Source organism: Camelus ferus, chromosome 16, assembly GCF_009834535.1.
Source record: "Camelus ferus isolate YT-003-E chromosome 16, BCGSAC_Cfer_1.0, whole genome shotgun sequence".
Classification (NCBI taxonomy): Eukaryota; Metazoa; Chordata; class Mammalia; order Artiodactyla; family Camelidae; genus Camelus; species Camelus ferus.
In genome coordinates, this window is record NC_045711.1 from 20,749,211 (window position 1) to 20,765,774 (window position 16,564).

At 64.4% G+C, this 16,564-nt stretch overlaps 2 protein-coding genes across 5 annotated transcripts in view; both read left to right on the top strand.

Moving 5' to 3' along the window:
* NPLOC4 (NPL4 homolog, ubiquitin recognition factor) overlaps positions 1 to 2,715 on the top strand; it is a 43,343-nt gene extending 40,628 nt beyond the window's left edge. For both annotated transcript variants that reach the window (XM_032456570.1, XM_032456572.1), the window contains one exon: positions 414 to 2,715. In XM_032456570.1, coding sequence (XP_032312461.1) covers positions 414 to 571 — 158 coding nt within the window. In that variant the 3' untranslated portion in view covers positions 572 to 2,715. The remainder of the gene's footprint in view (positions 1 to 413) is intronic.
* Positions 2,716 to 5,376: 2,661 nt separating this feature from the next.
* FAAP100 (FA core complex associated protein 100) lies at positions 5,377 to 14,992 on the top strand. 3 transcript variants are annotated; one of them, XM_032456566.1, is made up of 10 exons: positions 5,380 to 5,644; positions 5,781 to 5,899; positions 6,658 to 7,607; positions 8,704 to 8,860; positions 9,451 to 10,223; positions 10,317 to 10,453; positions 11,637 to 11,753; positions 13,614 to 13,700; positions 14,112 to 14,249; positions 14,545 to 14,992. In XM_032456566.1, the coding sequence occupies exons 1-9, from the start codon at positions 5,480 to 5,482 to the stop codon at positions 14,241 to 14,243; spliced, it is 2,637 nt and encodes an 878-aa protein (XP_032312457.1). In that variant the 5' UTR covers positions 5,380 to 5,479; the 3' UTR covers positions 14,244 to 14,249; positions 14,545 to 14,992. The 3 variants fall into 3 exon arrangements, with proteins under 3 accessions (XP_032312459.1, XP_032312458.1, XP_032312457.1); XM_032456568.1 differs by lacking the exons at positions 13,614 to 13,700; positions 14,112 to 14,249; positions 14,545 to 14,992 and adding an exon at positions 11,181 to 11,296 and having other exon boundaries at positions 5,377 to 5,644; XM_032456567.1 differs by lacking the exons at positions 13,614 to 13,700; positions 14,112 to 14,249; positions 14,545 to 14,992 and adding an exon at positions 11,949 to 13,606 and having other exon boundaries at positions 5,378 to 5,644.
* The last annotated feature ends 1,572 nt before the right edge of the window (positions 14,993 to 16,564 follow it).

Here is a 16,564-nt window from a genome sequence, read left to right on the forward strand (position 1 = left end):
GCCATCTGGCCGTTTCTCAGCCGTTCACTTACCCTAGAACCCAGCAAGCGTGCACCTACGTTTTACCCAAGAGACGTGGAAACATGGATCCACACAGCAATTTGTGCAAGAATATTCATGGCACCTGTGTTGAGAGTCGCTTAGAACTGGAGGGGGAGGGGGGCCACGGTGCAGCTCACAGGAGCACTGCCGCCCACCAGCACAGAGGGGGACCCTGACAGGCGGGCGCGGGCTCAGCAGGCGGACTGATGGCCGCAGGCGACGGCGCCCAGCTCTGCAGACGTGTCTGTCGGGGTTGTGTGTGTGAGCGGGGGGCCAGTGGCGGGGGTCTGGCGCTGAACCTGCCGCTTCTACCCGGGGCGGGCGGCTTCGCTGTGCAGAAATGACACCACTGCTCTCTTCCCGGCCCACAGGCACCGTCGGCGTGCAGCTTCCCGGCCTCCAGGAGTACGGCGCCGTTGGGGGCTCCGTGCACGCCGCCTCGGCCGCCGTGTGGGCCTGCCAGCACTGCACCTTCATGAACCAGCCGGGCACCGGCCACTGCGAGATGTGCAGCCTCCCCCGGACCTAGGGCTCCGCCCCCTGCTGGCGGGACTGGGCCCACCCCAGCCCTCTCTGAAGCCAGGATTGTAACCGTGCCCTACGCCGGCAGCCATGTAGGTGGGGCGGGGGCAGCTGCCCTGGGGTCTCTGGCCCACGAAGCTTCTCGGCACCAGACTTCCCTGGAGGCAGGGAGCCAGACTGGTGCTGTGCAGGCTGCAGTCGGTCTCCTGGTGGGGGCACGGCCCTGCCCCGCGTGGACGCAGTGCAGCAGCTCCCCGCTGCGGTCAAAGGACCAGGTGCCTCTCAGTCACCACCTGGAATCCGGGGGCGGGAGGGCTTTTGCCGCCATCCAGCTTTCTCTCCTTCTTTTTGGATGCTTTTTGTTCCTGCCCCTCCCATGTTTTCGGTTGGGAGCTCTTGGTGGCCTCTGTACCCTGTTGCTCTGGGGCAGACCTGTCCCCTCCCAGTAGCCATCGTCTGCCAGAAATGCGTGGCCACGGGCTCGCTGGCCTCCCGTCCGCTTGGTCTGCAGGCGAACCTGCTGCCCACCCTTCTCTGCTCTCACCCAGCGTCCGGGGGGATTTTAAAGTCTGCATTGGTTATAGTAACAGTTAGCGGCAATTCCTGCCCAGAAGACTTTTATTTATTTTTTTCAGATAAAAACTGCATCAAAAGGGCGTGAGAGAGACTAGTTTTCACTTCCTTCCCTCCAGTGAGGCCCTGCAGGTGTGTGCAGGGTGGGTGAGTGTGGACGGGGGACCCATAGTTGGTCTCCTTGGAAGTAAACCTCAGTGCCTGAGACTTTTCCACCAAGCCGCACAGCTGGGACAGCTGCGGACACAGGTGGTCCGAGCAGGAGCCTCGTGGTGGCTCCCGCCAAGGAGGCAGCCCCTCCGGGCAGCCGAAGCCTCTGACCAGGCCTGCATGGGGTGAACCGGGTAGCCCGGGCAGGACCAGACGCTCCAGTCCCCTCTGGCCCATTCCTTCCTGTTGCCCGGCCCAGGCCCTGGCCTCTGGCTCAGTGACATGGCCACGAGACAGGCCAGGTGAGGGAGCAGGCACTTGGCCTGTTCTGAGGGCCGAGTGGGGCTGCTGTGGGGACCTGTAAAGGTTGACACCGGGCTGAGGTGTGGGCCCAGGCCAACTCTGGACAGAGGCTGTGGTCAGACCTTGCACGTGCCCTGGGGTGCTGGCGTTTCCCTCTGGCCGGCTACAGTCTGGCCCTTCCCCAGGGATTTTGTGGACATCTGATGCCTCTTTGCCTTAACAAGAGCTGTATCTCTGAGCTGCATTGCACCCACCTGCGGGAGAGGCCAGCCCAGACACAGACTGCTTGGGGCCTGTATGTCTCTGTCCTAGGGGCAGGAAGCAAGCCTGTGTGACCGTTCTTTACCTGCGAGCAGAGAACACCTGGGGGTGGCGTTCATCTGTGGCCAGGGCCAGCCTGGCACCTCCAGGTCCACCTGGCGTGGGACACCAAGTGGCCGACGGGGTTGCATCTGGCTACGGCGGAGCTGTCTGTTCTGGGGGCAGGAGGGTGTGGAGCAGCCAGTCTGAAGCACTGGCTCCCCAGCTCACCTGCCGAGGAGCTGGGAAGACGATCTGGTCGTGTTCCTGGCAGCTGCGCTGGCTGGAGCTCTGGCCCCGCGTCGTCTGCGCCTGTGTTCAGATGTGAGGCTGCGGGGGATCCTGGGGAGCCGACCTCGGACTCCGTGGCCCCCCGATTCTGTCCTCGCTCTTGTCTTCATCCACCGAGCTAGTTTCCTTTTCTCCAATCGTATTCTGCTCACTCTGGAGTTCTGGCATCTGCATAGTTTGTTTCCTTTTGTCTTTTAGCTAAAGAAAAAGTGTTGTGATTTCTCTGCTTCTGGTTTTGAGTCACTCTTTGTTCAGTATTGCACTTTATTTTATTGTCCAAAGAGAGTCGGAGCTCAGCAGAAGTGGGGGGACTTGCCAACTGCCTCAGGCACAGGGGGGAGGCCCCCAGCCCCACCTGCATCCTGCCAGCCCCTGAGGGGACTGTAACCCAGTGAGGGTGACTAGGATCCCGGCCTGTGCCCGCCAGGCTTCTGGTGCTCCCGCCTGGGGCTTCCAGGTGTGGCTGTGGGGGCTGCAGCAGCATCGCCTGGACTCCAGCCCTCAGGTGGAACCAATAAAAGCACCTGAAGCGCGGCCAGCTCCCTGTTTGTCCTTCCTGCGCCCGAGGCCGCTCCCTGCCCGGAGCCTTGCACCTACTTTGCCAGGTGACTTGACGACGCCTTCCACGTGGCGCTGTCCTCTGCTGACATGCTTGGACTGTTGGAGGGTAGAGACCCCACGCCCCTGCCCAGGCTCCTCGGCCCTGGGCCCCAGGGGGACGTCCACGTGGAGAGCAGAGCCCGGCTCCTCTGGGCCCCTTCTGCCCCTTTCTTCGCCTGTCAGCCGCGTTGCTGCTCCCGGCCTCTGCTAGGTGGGTCAGGTCTGCTCGGCCAGGCGGCGGCTAAAGGATGAGGCCCGGAAGCCCTTGGATTGCACAGGTGCGGAGGCGGGGTGGGAGCAGTGGGGCCGTAAGTACTGGTCATGTGACAGCCAGGACGCGTCCCTCTGGTGTCAAGGAGTCAGCTTTCACACCCACCTCTCAGCCCACTCTGTGCTCTGGCCCCTGACTCGCTCTTTGATCAACTACATAGCAGCGCCTGCTGATGTCCACAGGGCCCCGGGGTGAGGCAGGCCTGGCCTAGCTTCTGGATGGGGGTGGGCAGGCCCTCAGTGGCCAGCTCCAGTCCTGTCCCTGAGCTGGCCTGCCTTTACCAGCAGTGCCCTGCCCTCTGCGGCTCAGGCTGCTGACTTGTTGGTTCTGTGAAGTGATGAGGTTCTGGAACAGCCCCCACCAAATCAAACAAATGGAATATACTGCTTGGAAACAACTCGGGGTTCTGCCACCCCCTTTCCTGGCACGCTGAACATGTTGGTGGGCCTTGATACCTGCAAAGCACATGACAGTCTGTGGCTTCCCTACATGAACTGTGTCCTGGTCCCCCCACACCCGCCCCATGCACTCTGGTGGTAATTTGTCCTTGGGAAGATGACAGCCTCCACGTGTGGCGTGGAGACCACAGATTATCAGCACCATACTCTGCTGTCTCGCAGGCCTCCACCAACACAAGGGGTCCCCTCATTCCATTTCACCCCTGAACCGTCTAAGCCCTTTGCTCATGTCTGTAATCTCCAGGGCCTCCTCACTGTTTAGATGGACTGTTGATGGTCATAATTTCCTGTATCACTGAGTGTGGGACTTGCCTGGGCTTGGGGCCAGGATCCTGTGAGTCCGTCTGAGCAGAAGGGAGTGGACAGAGGAGTGACCAATGTAACAGTGCCTGGCCAGTCAGGGCTGAACCTGGGAGGTGAGGCCTGCCCAGTTCAGCCCACCTCCTCCCAGCTCCCTTCCCCACGTGGCCATTTCCTCCACGACATTTCTGGTGTAGTTCTGTTGGTGTCGGAGAACAGTCTGGCAGGACCTGATGGGAATCAGTATGGGTGTGTGTCCCACGAGGACCGGTGGTCAGAAGGCCAGCCGAGAACACCCGTGCCCTCGGGGACTTTGGAGGGGTGTCTAGACAGGAGAGTGTTCTCACTCCCGACTGATTCCAAAGGCCAAGTGGAAGCTGGTCTCAGGGCAAAGGACAGAGTGCAAATGCCACACTCGTTCCAGTCCAACCCAGAAACGCTGGGACAGTGGCTGTCCCTTGCCCTGGGGTTGAGTGCCCACCTCAGCTTCAACCACTGTGCTAGTGGTTGTGTTTTGGAAGATACACCAGCCTTGGTGAGGTGAGCTTAACACCCAAGCCCAGAAAACACTTGGCAGCGGGGCCCCTTCAACTTGTCTGTCCAGCCACGACCTCCAGAGGCCACTTCTGTTCACAGGTGTCTGGCCTTGGCGATTTTCTCATTGGTGTCTTACAGGAGAGGGACGTAACAGACCAGCCTGCAGGCCCCTTTCAGGGGTCTCGGAGTCTGTCGTCCGGAGAGCTCTTGGCCTCCCTCTGGTCAGCACCAGTCTCCAGAGCCTTGGAGGGCAGGGATGGAAGCAGCCAAGATGAGGGAGCAGAGGTATCCTGGCCTGGCTTCACCCTGACCCCCAGGCTAACTGCTGGTGAGCTGGCCCCCTTCCTGAGGCCCAGCCAGTCATTTTCTTTGTGGTCCTCTGCCCTCAACCCAGAATTCCTCTGGCTGACTCTGTCCCCATTGTCCAGTCAAACCAACACACTCACGGACAGCTGGTGTTCAGGCATAAAGGGAGGGACACATCTGTCCGCGTTAGGCTCAAACACGGCATGTCCTGGGGACGGTGTAGGCGTGGGGTAGCTCAGAGGAAGGAGACCCGCCTCTGGGCCGAGAGCCCCTCGGCCGTGGAAATGGCCAGACCAGACACTGCCCGCCCCGCTCCCGGACTTCGCGGGTCCAGCCCCTCCCCCAAGCCCTAGCAAGTCGCTTCAGGAGCGGGCCGCGCGCTAGGAGGAGATGCGCTCTGACGGGCCCCCGCTCGGGGGGAGCCCGGGCACTGGCTCGGGTCCCAGCACCGGCCCGACCCTAGGGCGCGCGAGGGGGTCCGATGGAGCCCGAGGGCCCCCGCACGGCGGTGGGGGGCTGCGGGAGCCCCCAGGAAGGCGCCTCGGGCGAGCGGCGAGGCCAGGACCTCGGGCTTCCGGCCTTTGGCTTGAAACACGCTGGCCCTTTGCCAAGCCGCCGAGCCCACCAGCTTCCCCGCCGCGCGCGGCTCTCAGCGAGGCGGCCCGCGCGCCGGCCCGGCCCCGCCCCTGCCGCGCCGCTTTACGGCGGAGGCCGCGAGGCGACCTGGGCCGCCGTAAAGCGCCCCGCCCCCGGCGCCGGCGCCGCGAGGCCGACCCCGTTCCCGCGGCCGGGCTGCCCGCCTGCCGCGCGCCCCGCGCCCCGCGCCATGGCCAGCCGCGCGCCGCGGGTCGAATACTTGGCGGGCTTCCGCTGCCCGCTCGGGGGCCTGGCGGCGGGCAAGCCCCGCGTGCTGTGCCACGGGGCGGAGGTCTTCCTGTCCACCGGGAGCGAGCTGGTCTACGTCTACGACCAGGAGGGGCGGCTGCTGACCGTGAGCGCGGGGCGGGGGTCTCCAGAGGGATGGGCCTGGGTTTGCACAGAGGGGTCCGAGCGTTCGGGGAGTTTGTCCTCCGCCTCCCCGGGCCCCCCGCCTCCGGCCTGACGCTGCCTTCTCCCTGGACGTCCAGGCTGTGTACAAGTTTCCCGGTCAGGTGTGGCACCTGGAGCTCCTGGCCCTTCGCAAGGCGCTCTACGTTTTGTGCGCCCAGAGCGGCATCTATTGCTTGTCCTTGGACCAGGCGGGCAGGTGAGGAGTGGTCGCTGGGCGGCCTGCTTTGGGAGGGTCCACACTGCCCTCCCCGTGGTTGAGGCTGACCTGGCCTCATATGGGCTTCTCACTGCATCTGACAGGTGCTTCCCTGCTCTGCCTCTTCACTCCCCGCCCCTGTGACCTATGTTACCCCTGGATTGCATTCAGAGTGAGCACTCACTGGCCCTTGCAGGTGGGGACGGTGGGCTCAGGGCCAGCTCTGGAGTCTGGAGTGCTTGTGCCCCCAGCCCCATTGTTCTCTAGCAGGCTGCTGCTTACAGAGAATCTTCAGTAAACGGGGTCCAGGCAGCTGAGTCTGCAGCCCTTGAGCCTTGGTGGGGGTCTGTGAACCGTGAGTCAGTGCTCAGAGGACCTGGCCCCCAGCACCAGTGCAGAGCCTAGACATGACATCTGCTCATTGCTGGTTTAGAGGATAAGAAGTTAGCAGGTGCGGTTCCCAGCTGAGGCCTCAGGGTCCAGCAGTCCTGCACTGATGAGGATTTTCTGAGCCCTGTTTCTGGAAGCCCTGTGACATGCGTGTCCCTGGGTGACCAAGTGCGGCAGAGCCGTCCCCGCAGCAGGTGGGGGGCACTGTGGCATGCCAGCTGCTCCCTGATGAGCCTCTCCCACACCGCTGAGGGTCACTGAGGCCACTCCCTGTGAAGACCCCAGACCTGTCATGCTCAGCGGCAGGTTGTTGCGAAGAGAGCTGGTGAGGGTTAGTGCTGTGACCGTGGCTCCCTGTATTCTTGAAGGTCCGTGAGCCAGGATGGTGGGGACGGCGGGGATAGCCAGGGCACTGAGGACGAGCAGGACGGGGCACCTCCCTCCCCCGTCATCCCCGTGGACCCAGGTGCCTGTGTCCTGCCTGACGCCACGCTGTGCGCCTTCACCATCCTCGATGACGTCCTCGTCACCCTGGCACAGGGCCCCACCCAGTGGAAGGTGCAGCTGTTCGAGCGGCCCTCACCTGGGGAGGACCCCAGGCCCGGGGGCCAGATTGGCGAGGTGCACTTGTCCAGCTGCACCCCCACTGCTGGGAGCCCAGGAGAGCCCGCAGCCCCCCACTTCCTCCCCGTGCTGTGCTGCGCATCACCGCCAAGTTCCAGGGCCCCGCGCAGCTCCCGGGGCTTTGCCCTCGAGGGCGCCCTCTTTGGGCTGCTCTTTGGGGCTGGTGCCACCCTCCTAGAGTCGCCCGCGATCCTCTGCGGTCTCCCTGATGGCCAGCTCTGCTGTGTGGTCCTGCAGACCCTGGTCACCTCCAGGTCGGCCCCTGGCGACCCCAAGGCCCTTGTCAAGATCCTCCACCACCTGGAGGAGCCTGTTGTCTTCATCGGGGCCTTGAGAACGGAGCCGCTGGCTGAGGACGTGGAGGACGAGCATTCCGACTGCCTGGTGGTGCTCGGTCACCACGGCCGGACGCTAGCCATCAAGGCCAGCTGGAATGAGGCGGGGCATCTGGCGCCAGAGCTGCGGGAGTACCGCCTCCCGGGGCCTGTGCTCTGCGCAGCCTGTGGTGGGCACAGCCGTCTGTACCTCAGCAGCCCCTCAGACCTCTGTGTGGTGGACCTGGCCCGGGGAGGCTCCCCCTGGGACCCTGCACAGCCCGATGGGGCCCTAGGAGGCCTGCCCTCTCTGTTGTGTCCCACCAGCTTGAGCGTCTGCAGCGTCGTCACCCTCTCTGTGTCATCCAGGACACCTGAAGGTACGAGCCTCAGCTTTAACCTGAAAACCACAGCCCCAGGGTGGGTGGATCCTCCATTCTGGTGTCCTTTCTCTGCCTCACCCGTGTTCTCCATAACCCTGCCCGGCAGGCCTACCCTCAGTTGACATAGCTCCTTGTCATGGGATCCTGCGTGTCCTGCATGTCCCGCGTGGGTTGTGGGGGTTAGGGCGCCGCCTGCCTGGGTGGGGTCTGCACCTGGGCGGCCCAGGGCAAGTGTGTCTCCGTGATGGATCTCCCATGGCAGGTAGTCCAGGGGAAATTCAAGTCGGTTCAGGTTAGGCCTTTACCTCTCTTTTGAAAGGGATAAAACTTACCATGTGGCCTCCAGTAAGCCCATCCTGCACTGAAGACGCCATCCCCAAACTCTTGTGTGTGTGTTTTCCCTGGACAAGGCCGGAGAGAGTTTCAGCCATGTTTGCCCAATGCCAGGGGCGGGGGGTAGATAGATGCCCCCCACCAGTGGATATTCCCATTAAGACGGCCCACGAGCGCATCGTAGGTCTTGCCGTGGACCAGACTTGAAGGGGAAAGGCTGTTGTCTCTACTGCAGGGAGAGGGCCCCACCTCTGGCCTGGCTCAGGGACATGGGAACCAGCAGGTGGCAGGAGGTGGAGCCGGTTTCCCGGGGAGCTTCCTGGTAGCCCAGGAGCAGAAAAGGGGGCAGAGCTGGTAGCTTCCAGAAAAGCCCCAGGGAGAGCCAGCCGGGCCCTGGAGGAGGCCAGGGCCTGCGTGGCGCCTGCCTCTCTTAGGAAATCTCGGAGCAGCTGTGCTCTGGAGGGCCTATTGGAGGGGGGCGCCCCCGGCTGATGTGGTGGCACCGTTTAGTCCCGTCCACGTACAAGGTGCAGCCTCTGCCTTGCTGACACCGTCTCCCGGGGACAGCCCTTCCCGACGTGTGCACTGGATGAACACGGCAGTGAATACGGCTCTGCCCGGCCCAGGGCATGGCCCGGGCTCTCCTCACCTGGCACTGTTGTTCTGCCAGCGCTCATCAGGAGTCCCGGGAACTGCTGCACCTTCCCAGCAGCGGGCCCTCCCTGCCTGTTGACCCAGCCCCGCATGTGTCCACCTGCAGGTGGCACTGAGCTCCTAGCCCTGTCGGCCAAAGGCCGGCTGATGACCTGCAGTCTGGACCTGCACCCTGAGACGCCTTGCCCCACCAGCGTGACCTCGGCAAACACTGGCCAGAAAATTAAGGAGTTGTTGTCTGGCATTGGCACCGTGTCTGAGAGGTGAGCAGCTGGCCATGGCTCGGACAGAAGCTGGCATGGCATCCACTGGAGGAGGCGTCCTGAGTGGTGGTGCTGGGCCGGGCCGGGCCTGCTCCTTTGCCTCTGGCCCCAGCGGTGGCCCCAAGTGCCATGCTGCCGGGTCAAAGGCGGCACTGAAGGCCAGTTGTAGGTGCCGAACCCTTGGGGTTTAGAGCCAGTTTCAGGCTGCCTGCCGCCCCCTGGGCTGTCACAGTGGCACCGCAAAGGGACTGACTTGGAAATGTCCGGGGCACGGCGGGGGCAGCCAGCCCCACCACAGACACCACCTGGCCCGTGCGGCCCTGATGGGATGTAGCTTTGTCAGCCTGGTGGTCTGGGCCAGGCTGCCAAGTGCAGGCTGCCCCAGGTACATCCTCTGCCCTCGTTTCTCGGTTGCTGGAGAGGAGGGTGGGGTCAGACGGTTGCAGGGCAGGGCGAGAGGTCCCTGAGGTGGGGCTCCTTGCTGGTGTCCAGGAGTAGCAAGGCCTGGTCCCTTCCGGCGTTGGGAGTGGAGAGGTGGCACCCAGAACGAGGGCTCCTCGTCCCCCACCAGTGGCCACATCTCCCTCCAGAGTGTCCTCTCTGAAGAAGGCAGTAGACCAGCGGAACAAGGCCCTGATGTGCCTCAATGAGGCCATGAACGTGAGCTGTGCCCTGCTGTCCAGCCGGGAGGGCCCCAGGCCCATCTCCTGCGCCATCACCACTGCCTGGAGCTGCCTGCAGCTGCAAGACGTGCTGACGGCCACCTGCCTGCTGGAGAACAGCAGCAGCTTCAGCCTGGACCGGGGCTGGGCCCTGTGCGTCCAGGTGCTCAGCAGCTCCAGGGCCTTAGACCTGGGCTCAGCCGGCTCGGCCGTCACCTACACCATCCCCGTGGACCAGCTCGGCCCCGGCGGCCGGCGGGAGGTGACGCTGCCCCTGGGCCCCGGCGAGGACGGCGCACTCGACCTGCCTGTGACCGTGTCCTGCGCGCTCTTCTACCACCTCAGGGAGGTCGTGGGCGGGGCCCTTGCCCCCACAGACCCTGCCCAGGACGCCTGGCCGGATGAGTGCCCCCCCGACGTCCTGCCTGAGCAGGATGGCGTCTGCCTGCCCCTGAGCGAGTGCACGGTGGACATGCTGCAGGGCCTGCGCTTCCCCAGCCTGTCTGTGCCCCCCATGCAGGCCCTGGGCCCGCTCAGCCCCGCTGGGGACCCCATCCACACCTTCCTGGGAACTTGCCGTGGGCCAGGTGGGCAGCTGGCAGGACCTTCGTCCCTGCGGGCCAAGTACCTGCCCCCATCCGTGGCCACCATCAAAGTGTCGGCAGAGCTGCTCAGGGCTGCCTTTGGGGATGGGCATGCAGGTTGGTGGCACTGACTGGCTTCGCTCTGGCCTCAGAGCCGGCCCTCCCACTCACAGATCTGCCCAGCCTCACAGCCGCACCTCTCCCCTCCAGGCATGTCCCTGGGCTGTGCCACCCTGCAGTGGCTCCTCGCTGAGAATGCTGTCGGGGACATCGTGAGGGCCCAAGCACTGTCCTCTGTCCAGGGAGTGGCCCCAGATGGCACTGAAGTCCACCTCATCGTCCACGAGGCAAGCAGGGGCCAGCCCCCCTGCCCTTGGGGAGACTGGCCTCAACGGCAGTGGTTCTGAGCGGGTCCCCGGGCGCCTGAGAGGAGTCAGACCTGTGCCCCCCCCCCCAGAGGACCCGATGCGGCCAAATCTGAGGCAGGCTGTGATGGTGTGGCCTTGTGGGGCTGGAGGCAGTGTCACCCTCCCAACTGAGTCCCGTGAGGACCAGCCCAGTCCAGTGCTCTCCACGTGTGGTCCCAGCCCAAGGTGGCTCGTCGTTTGTGCCCCGGGAGCAGTGTGAGCACCGCTAGACCCCTAGAGCACCAGGGAGCCGGGCCCTGTCGCTGAAGCTGCTTACACGGGGGCTGATGAGACACCAAGATGGGGCTTGGTCCTCCAGCCCTGCCCCTACGCACACCTGCCTTCCCGACACCCTCGGCGGCCAGGGGTCTTGTCCAACTGTCCTTCGTGCTGCAGCATGGAGGCTCTGGCAGAACAGCCTAGGCAGCCAGGACTCATGTTGCCAAGGGTGGTGGGTGGAGGCTGCCCACGAGATGGGCCTTTCGGGTCAGGCCGGGACTAGGCACTGTCAAGGTTGGAGTGTCCTGGGGCCTGGTGGTGGCTCTGCAGGTGGTGGACAGGGGTGGGTGCCCCAGCACATCCTGCGATTCCAGAAGGAAGAGCCACCAGGCCTTCCCGAGGCCTCCAGGATCTTGCCTAGTGTCTGACACTCACCCATCTTTCCCAGCTTTCACGTTTGGCTGGAGAGCGCCAGGCTGACCTCGGCTGTCCAGCCCACACCCTGTTTTCACACCTGGAACCCTGACCCTGCTGTCAGGGGACCCAAGATGCCCAGTGTGGCCCGTGAGTGTGGGGTCCAGCCACGGGCTGTCCGTGGTGGTACACCCACAGCAGTCCTTTCCAGAGTGGGCGCCACAGATCTGCATCCTCAGGGAGCGCGGTGCTTCCTGGACACGTTTCCAAATGAGCAGATTTGCTGTTGCTTGGCTAGCTAGTTCTTCGAGTGGGAACTCATGTTGGATGTGGAGAGACAGGCCCAGGAGCCCACTGAGCTTGGCCCACGCTAGGACAGGGCAGCCCAGGCCAGGGAGTCAGGTCCCCCGGGCCTCACACACCCCTGCCAGCTCGGGGCACCCCGAGGGCTGAGCTGCCCCACTCCAGCGAGGTCCCCTGTGTGTTGCAGGTGGCCGTGACCGACCTGTGCCCAGCAGGGCCCATCCAGGCTGTGGAGATCCAGGTGGAAAGCTCCTCTCTGGCCAACATGTGCAGAACACACCACGCTATCATTGGGCGTCTACAGGTCTGTTGGCCGTTGTGAAGTTTCCATGTGGTGGGGATGCAGGGCTACCTGGCTGGCAGTTGCAGGCGAGCTGTGGGCATTTGGGAGGTGGGTGGGGGACTTGCTGCTCACCCTCTTGGTCTGGGCAGTAGTTCCCAGTGGCCGTGTGCGCGTGGCCTGAAAGCTAAAGGGAGCCCCGCTTGTTCCCTGTCCCAGTCACCGTGAGGTCTGCACTTGCCCGGGCGATCGGAGGCTGCGTGGAGAGGCCGTGCCCCCGGATCAGACACGCTGGGCTCGGTCCCAGAACAAGGTGTCTGCTTGTTTGAGCCTCCACATCTTTGCTAAGATAGTGGGAGCTGGCAGCCAGCCCTTCACACACGCACAGGCGCGCGCACGCACGGCCCTGGGGACCTCGCTGCTGCTCCTGCAGTGCCATGCGGGGCACTGGGGCCACAACTCTGGGACCTGCGGGAAGGGCTTCGTGCTCCAGGTGGAAGTCTGTCAGCTGGTGCCCTTGGCAGACGGGGCCCAGGGTCAGCGGCCCAGCGCCTCCCGCCTGTTCTGAGTGTGCGGCCTTCGCTGTGCAACAAGTCTGCAGTGGCAGCTGTCAGCCAGTTTCCACAGTTTCCCCGAGCATGGACTCTGCGTGAGCCTCACTGGCAACTTCTCGGTGCACATCCCCAGTCTCCACCCCAGACTCCAAGTCAGGGAACCTGCAATCCGCGTTCTAGACTCACCAGTGCACCCAGGCCAGCCTGGGGGCCAAGCCATGACCAGAGGACCCTTAGCTCAGTGCTGTGGCACATCTGTGGCTTCATGCCCGGGCTCTGTCCCCAGAGCAGAGCTCCCACCCCTCCCCGCATCTCCTCCCACCCTGGGAGAGCACCCCACTGTCGCTCTTGCCGTGCTGAAGCACACAGGGCCGTCTCCAGACCTGCCAAGCGTGGCGGCCAAAAGGTAGACAGTGAGTGAGAAGCCCAGGGGAAGAGCGTGTTGACCAGACTCCCAGCAAGAGGAGGAGTTAGTGTCCTGCTGCTGCTGGGACAAAGTGAGCAGATGGGACCCGGGTGTCAGCAGGGCGGGTCCTCTGGAGGCCTCTCCCGGAGCGTGTGCGGGCCTCACCGGGTCGTCCTCCGCATGTCTGTGCCCTGATCTCTTCTGAGAAGGACACCAGTCCTGTGGGATTAGGGCCCATGCACGTGACCTCATTTTACCTTGGTCATCTGTGAAGGCCCTCTCCAAATAGTCGCCTCTGAGGTGCTGGGGGCTGGGACTTCCACATGAGAACGAGGGGGGCATGATTCACCCCGTGACAGGGTGCTGCCGACACTGTGCTCGTGGGACGGGAGTGTCCTCGTGCCATCCATTCACCTGGCCGCTCGGGGTCAGATGTGTGGCTGCTGCCAGTGGCCAGCACCTCCTGCTGCCCCTCAGTGTCGGGATCTCTTCTCAGTGCTTCGCCCCAGAGGCCAGTGGTAGCCTTGCTGCCTGGATAAGTCTGGGAGCTTGGACCTGAGCCCCGGGGCCCACCAGGCTGTCTCCCAAAGCAGGACACTGAGCAGCCCTGTTGTGGGCCATGCGGAACCACGCGAGCAGCAGCGTGGTGCTGGGGCCTGAGGCCAAGGCCAGTGGGGAGGCAGGCAGTGGAGGGGAAAGGGCCTGCGAGAAAGTTACTTCTAAGTAGACAGCCGTGAGGCTGGGGCCCGTGTGCCCTGCCGCCCGGGGTGGAGATGCTGCAGAGGTGAACTGGGGGCGAGGTGGGGAGGCCAAGATGGACGGCTTGGGGACTGGGACGCGCCACCTGGCCCTGAGGGCTGGGAGACAGGTGCCCGGAGCCCACAGGAGCACTGTCTCCAGCTGCCTGCCCCTTGCTTCCCCCAGAGGATGGTTGTGGAGCAGGCTGCCCGGGGCTCCAGCCCACCTGACCTCCGCCTGCAGTATCTCCATCAGATCCACGCCAACCATGAGGTGAGGCCCTTCAGGGCTGCCATTCCCTGCACCTTCCACCAGCCTGGGGAGCGAGGACTGTCCCCGGCCCTCGGGGGACACACACAGGCACTTGGGTGCCACCCAGCCTGGTGGAGCCTCCCAGTCCTGACAGCCAAGAGTTGGTCTAGGCTCTTCTTGCCAGGGAGGGAGTGGGGGCGGGGACAGGGACAGCGGGCATGGCCCCACCCCTCCAACTTGCCCCCCCTTGGCAAGGACACTCCTGGGGGCAGGAGGTATGTCCCCCACATTAGGGTCACAGGCAAGTGTCTTTCCTGGGTCAGCTACCATGTCCCGAGTGGGACCTGTGCCTGGCGGTGTCCCCCAGAGGGACCCGCTGACATGCCCACTGAGAAGGTGGGGGCCTAGCCGCTGCCGCCCCCCCACCTGTAGACGCTGCTGCGGGAGGTGCAGACCCTGCGTGACCGGCTGTGCACGGAGGACGAGGCCAGCTCCTGTGCCACTGCCCAGCGTCTCCTGCAGGTGTACCGACAGCTCCGCAGCCCCAGCCTCCTCCTGCTGTGACACCAGGTGGGCCCCCACCCCGCCCTCTGGCAGCTCAGTGCCTTCGTGGTTTTACGGAGAAAACCCGACTACTTCTGGGTCCTGACCCAGAAGGCTCTGTGGGCCTGGTTGCAGCCAGGGAAGGTTGGCCACTGCGCAGCCGAGTTCAGCCTGCCCCGCAGACGGCCACCTGGCGCCCCCTGGGTGGGTGGGTGCGCTCAGAGGTGGTGGCGGCACAGCGATTGTGTTTGGGCAGCAAGGCGGTCTGTGACCCCGCTGGGCCTGCTCATCCCCCCTGCATCACTCCTCTCTCCTCCCGCAGCCACCACGGCCTCCGCACTCAGCCTCAACACTGCCGGGCACCCCCTACCCAGAACACTGGGGCTGGATCAGCGATGTCCCTGCATTCTGACTCCGGGTCCAGACCCCTGAGCAGGAGCACTCTTGCCCGTGCGGCTTGTGCGGCCAGGGAGAGGGGCTTCTGGTTTGAGACTCGGGCGCATCTGGGTCAGTGGTGTCACATTCCCACCGCCACGCCCAGAGCCCAGGGCTGCCCCTCTTGGTGGCACCACAGCCCACCCACAGACCTCTTGTCCAGCACCTGCCTACCGCCTGACTGGGCGCCTCGGCCCTGCTTCTCTGCGGCTGCTGGGGTCACCGGGTGGGAGGTGCTCCCTGTGACCAAAGCACAAAGATGGGGTGGGGGTGTTCCCTGCAGGTACCCTAAGACCAAAACACTCAACAACTGGTGCCTCCAGCTGGGGCCACACCCAGCATCCAGCACTGTGCACTGTTTCCAAGGGTCCCTCAGGGCGGGCAGCCACCCCCCTTGGCCCCGGTGCTTTTGGGGAGGGTGACTCCCTGGACTTGACACGGTGCTCTCCTGTGTGTGCAGGGCCTGCGAGGCACCCTGCCTCAAAAAGTGACCCTTTCTGTTGCAATGCCGTGGCCTTGGCTGCTTTTTACCCTCCCCACCTCGGTCAGATGGCAGTTTCCACCTGGATTGCTGGTGCCCCCCGCCCCTAGCTCTGCACCCCTGCCAAGTCTGGTGGCCTCTGCACCGCCCATCCTCTGCACGGAGGCTCTGCTCTCCATCCCAGGGGCCAGGGCAGCCTACTGCCACACCAACCCCACTCCTGGAGCCCCCCGAGTACTCTTCCCTGCCTCTCTCTCCAGCTGCTGCCCCGGGCTCTGGGGGCTCTGCTGAGTGTCTGAGGCCAAGTGCACTGGCGAAGCTCAGCAAACAGAAACCCCTCTTCAGTGCCCCGTGGAGTCGGGGAGCCCTGAGAGCACCTGAGCGCTGCACTTCTGGTTGTGCCCGCAACTTTCAGGCCAAGAGTGCCGCCCCAGGTGGGCCCCCAACCCTCCTGCCCCAGGTGCCACCAGGGGGCAGCACAGGCCACAGCTCAGGCCAGCTGCCCATTCCCACCTGGCCCCTGGGCTCCCATGTTGTGCACTCCAGGTCAGTGGAACCATACCTTGAACTGGCTGGCCGATGTGGGTCCTGGCCCTCCTCTGTCCCTAAGGTTGGCGAGGCTGGGAGTCAGCCAGGAGGACCCTGGGGAGACTGAGGATGGGTCCTAGCTGGTCCTCCCTTCCCAGGACACCTCATGATCCCTTCCTGTCCTCCCTGGCCGTGTGTGTCCCGTCTCCTGGAGCCTGCTCTGCACCTGCCTCCCTACTGCCCTCCTTTTGCAAAGTGCCCGCACTGGCCAGACTCACTGGAGGGGGCTTCAGGCCCCAGGCAAGGGAGAAGGCTGCCCAGGGTGTGGGAGGGGCTGTGGGGCCCAGGGGAAGGTCTGGTGAGGTCATCTATCCTCAGTCTTGCCCTACTCCCGGCTCCTGCATCACCCTGGTCTTCTAGGTCCAGGCCAGTCCCAGGGGACACACCTCCCACCCCACCTCTACTCAGGTCACCCAGGCCATCCAGGAGGTGTTGGCCTGGGTAGGGGTCCTCGCAGGCTGGGGGTTTTGGGTGCCGGCTGGTTTGGGGAGACACGTGGATGGACCATGGACCTTGACCCGGTCATCCACCCTTCCTAAGCTGGGGTGGGGCCGGGTGGCAGCAGGCCCGTGCAGAGGCTGAGAAGGGCCCTCTCCTCGTGGCTGGCCGCACACAGCCCTGTTTGGGAAGGGTGGGTGTCACTTCTCCATCAGGTGCTTCCAGGATCCCCTAAGACCCTGCCCCTGGGGAGGGGAGCAGTGATGTACCCTCCAACCCGCCTGACTTGCGGGGTTTGGGTAGGGGGCGGGGGCCAGGCGCCCCACGGCGCACCCCGTCCTGCTGCGTTGGTGGGGGAGTCCTTTTCCCTGGGCTTGGGGAGGAGCTGTGTGCCAAGGAG

Coding starts and splice junctions, on each gene's coding strand:
- FAAP100 (XM_032456566.1), top strand. CDS start 5,480: ATGGCCAGCCGCGCGCCGCGGGTCGAATACTTGGCGGGCTTCCGCTGC. Junction 7,608..8,703: donor GTCATCCAGGACACCTGAAG/GTACGAGCCTCA, acceptor GTCCACCTGCAG/GTGGCACTGAGCTCCTAGCC. Junction 11,754..13,613: donor CTATCATTGGGCGTCTACAG/GTCTGTTGGCCG, acceptor TGCTTCCCCCAG/AGGATGGTTGTGGAGCAGGC.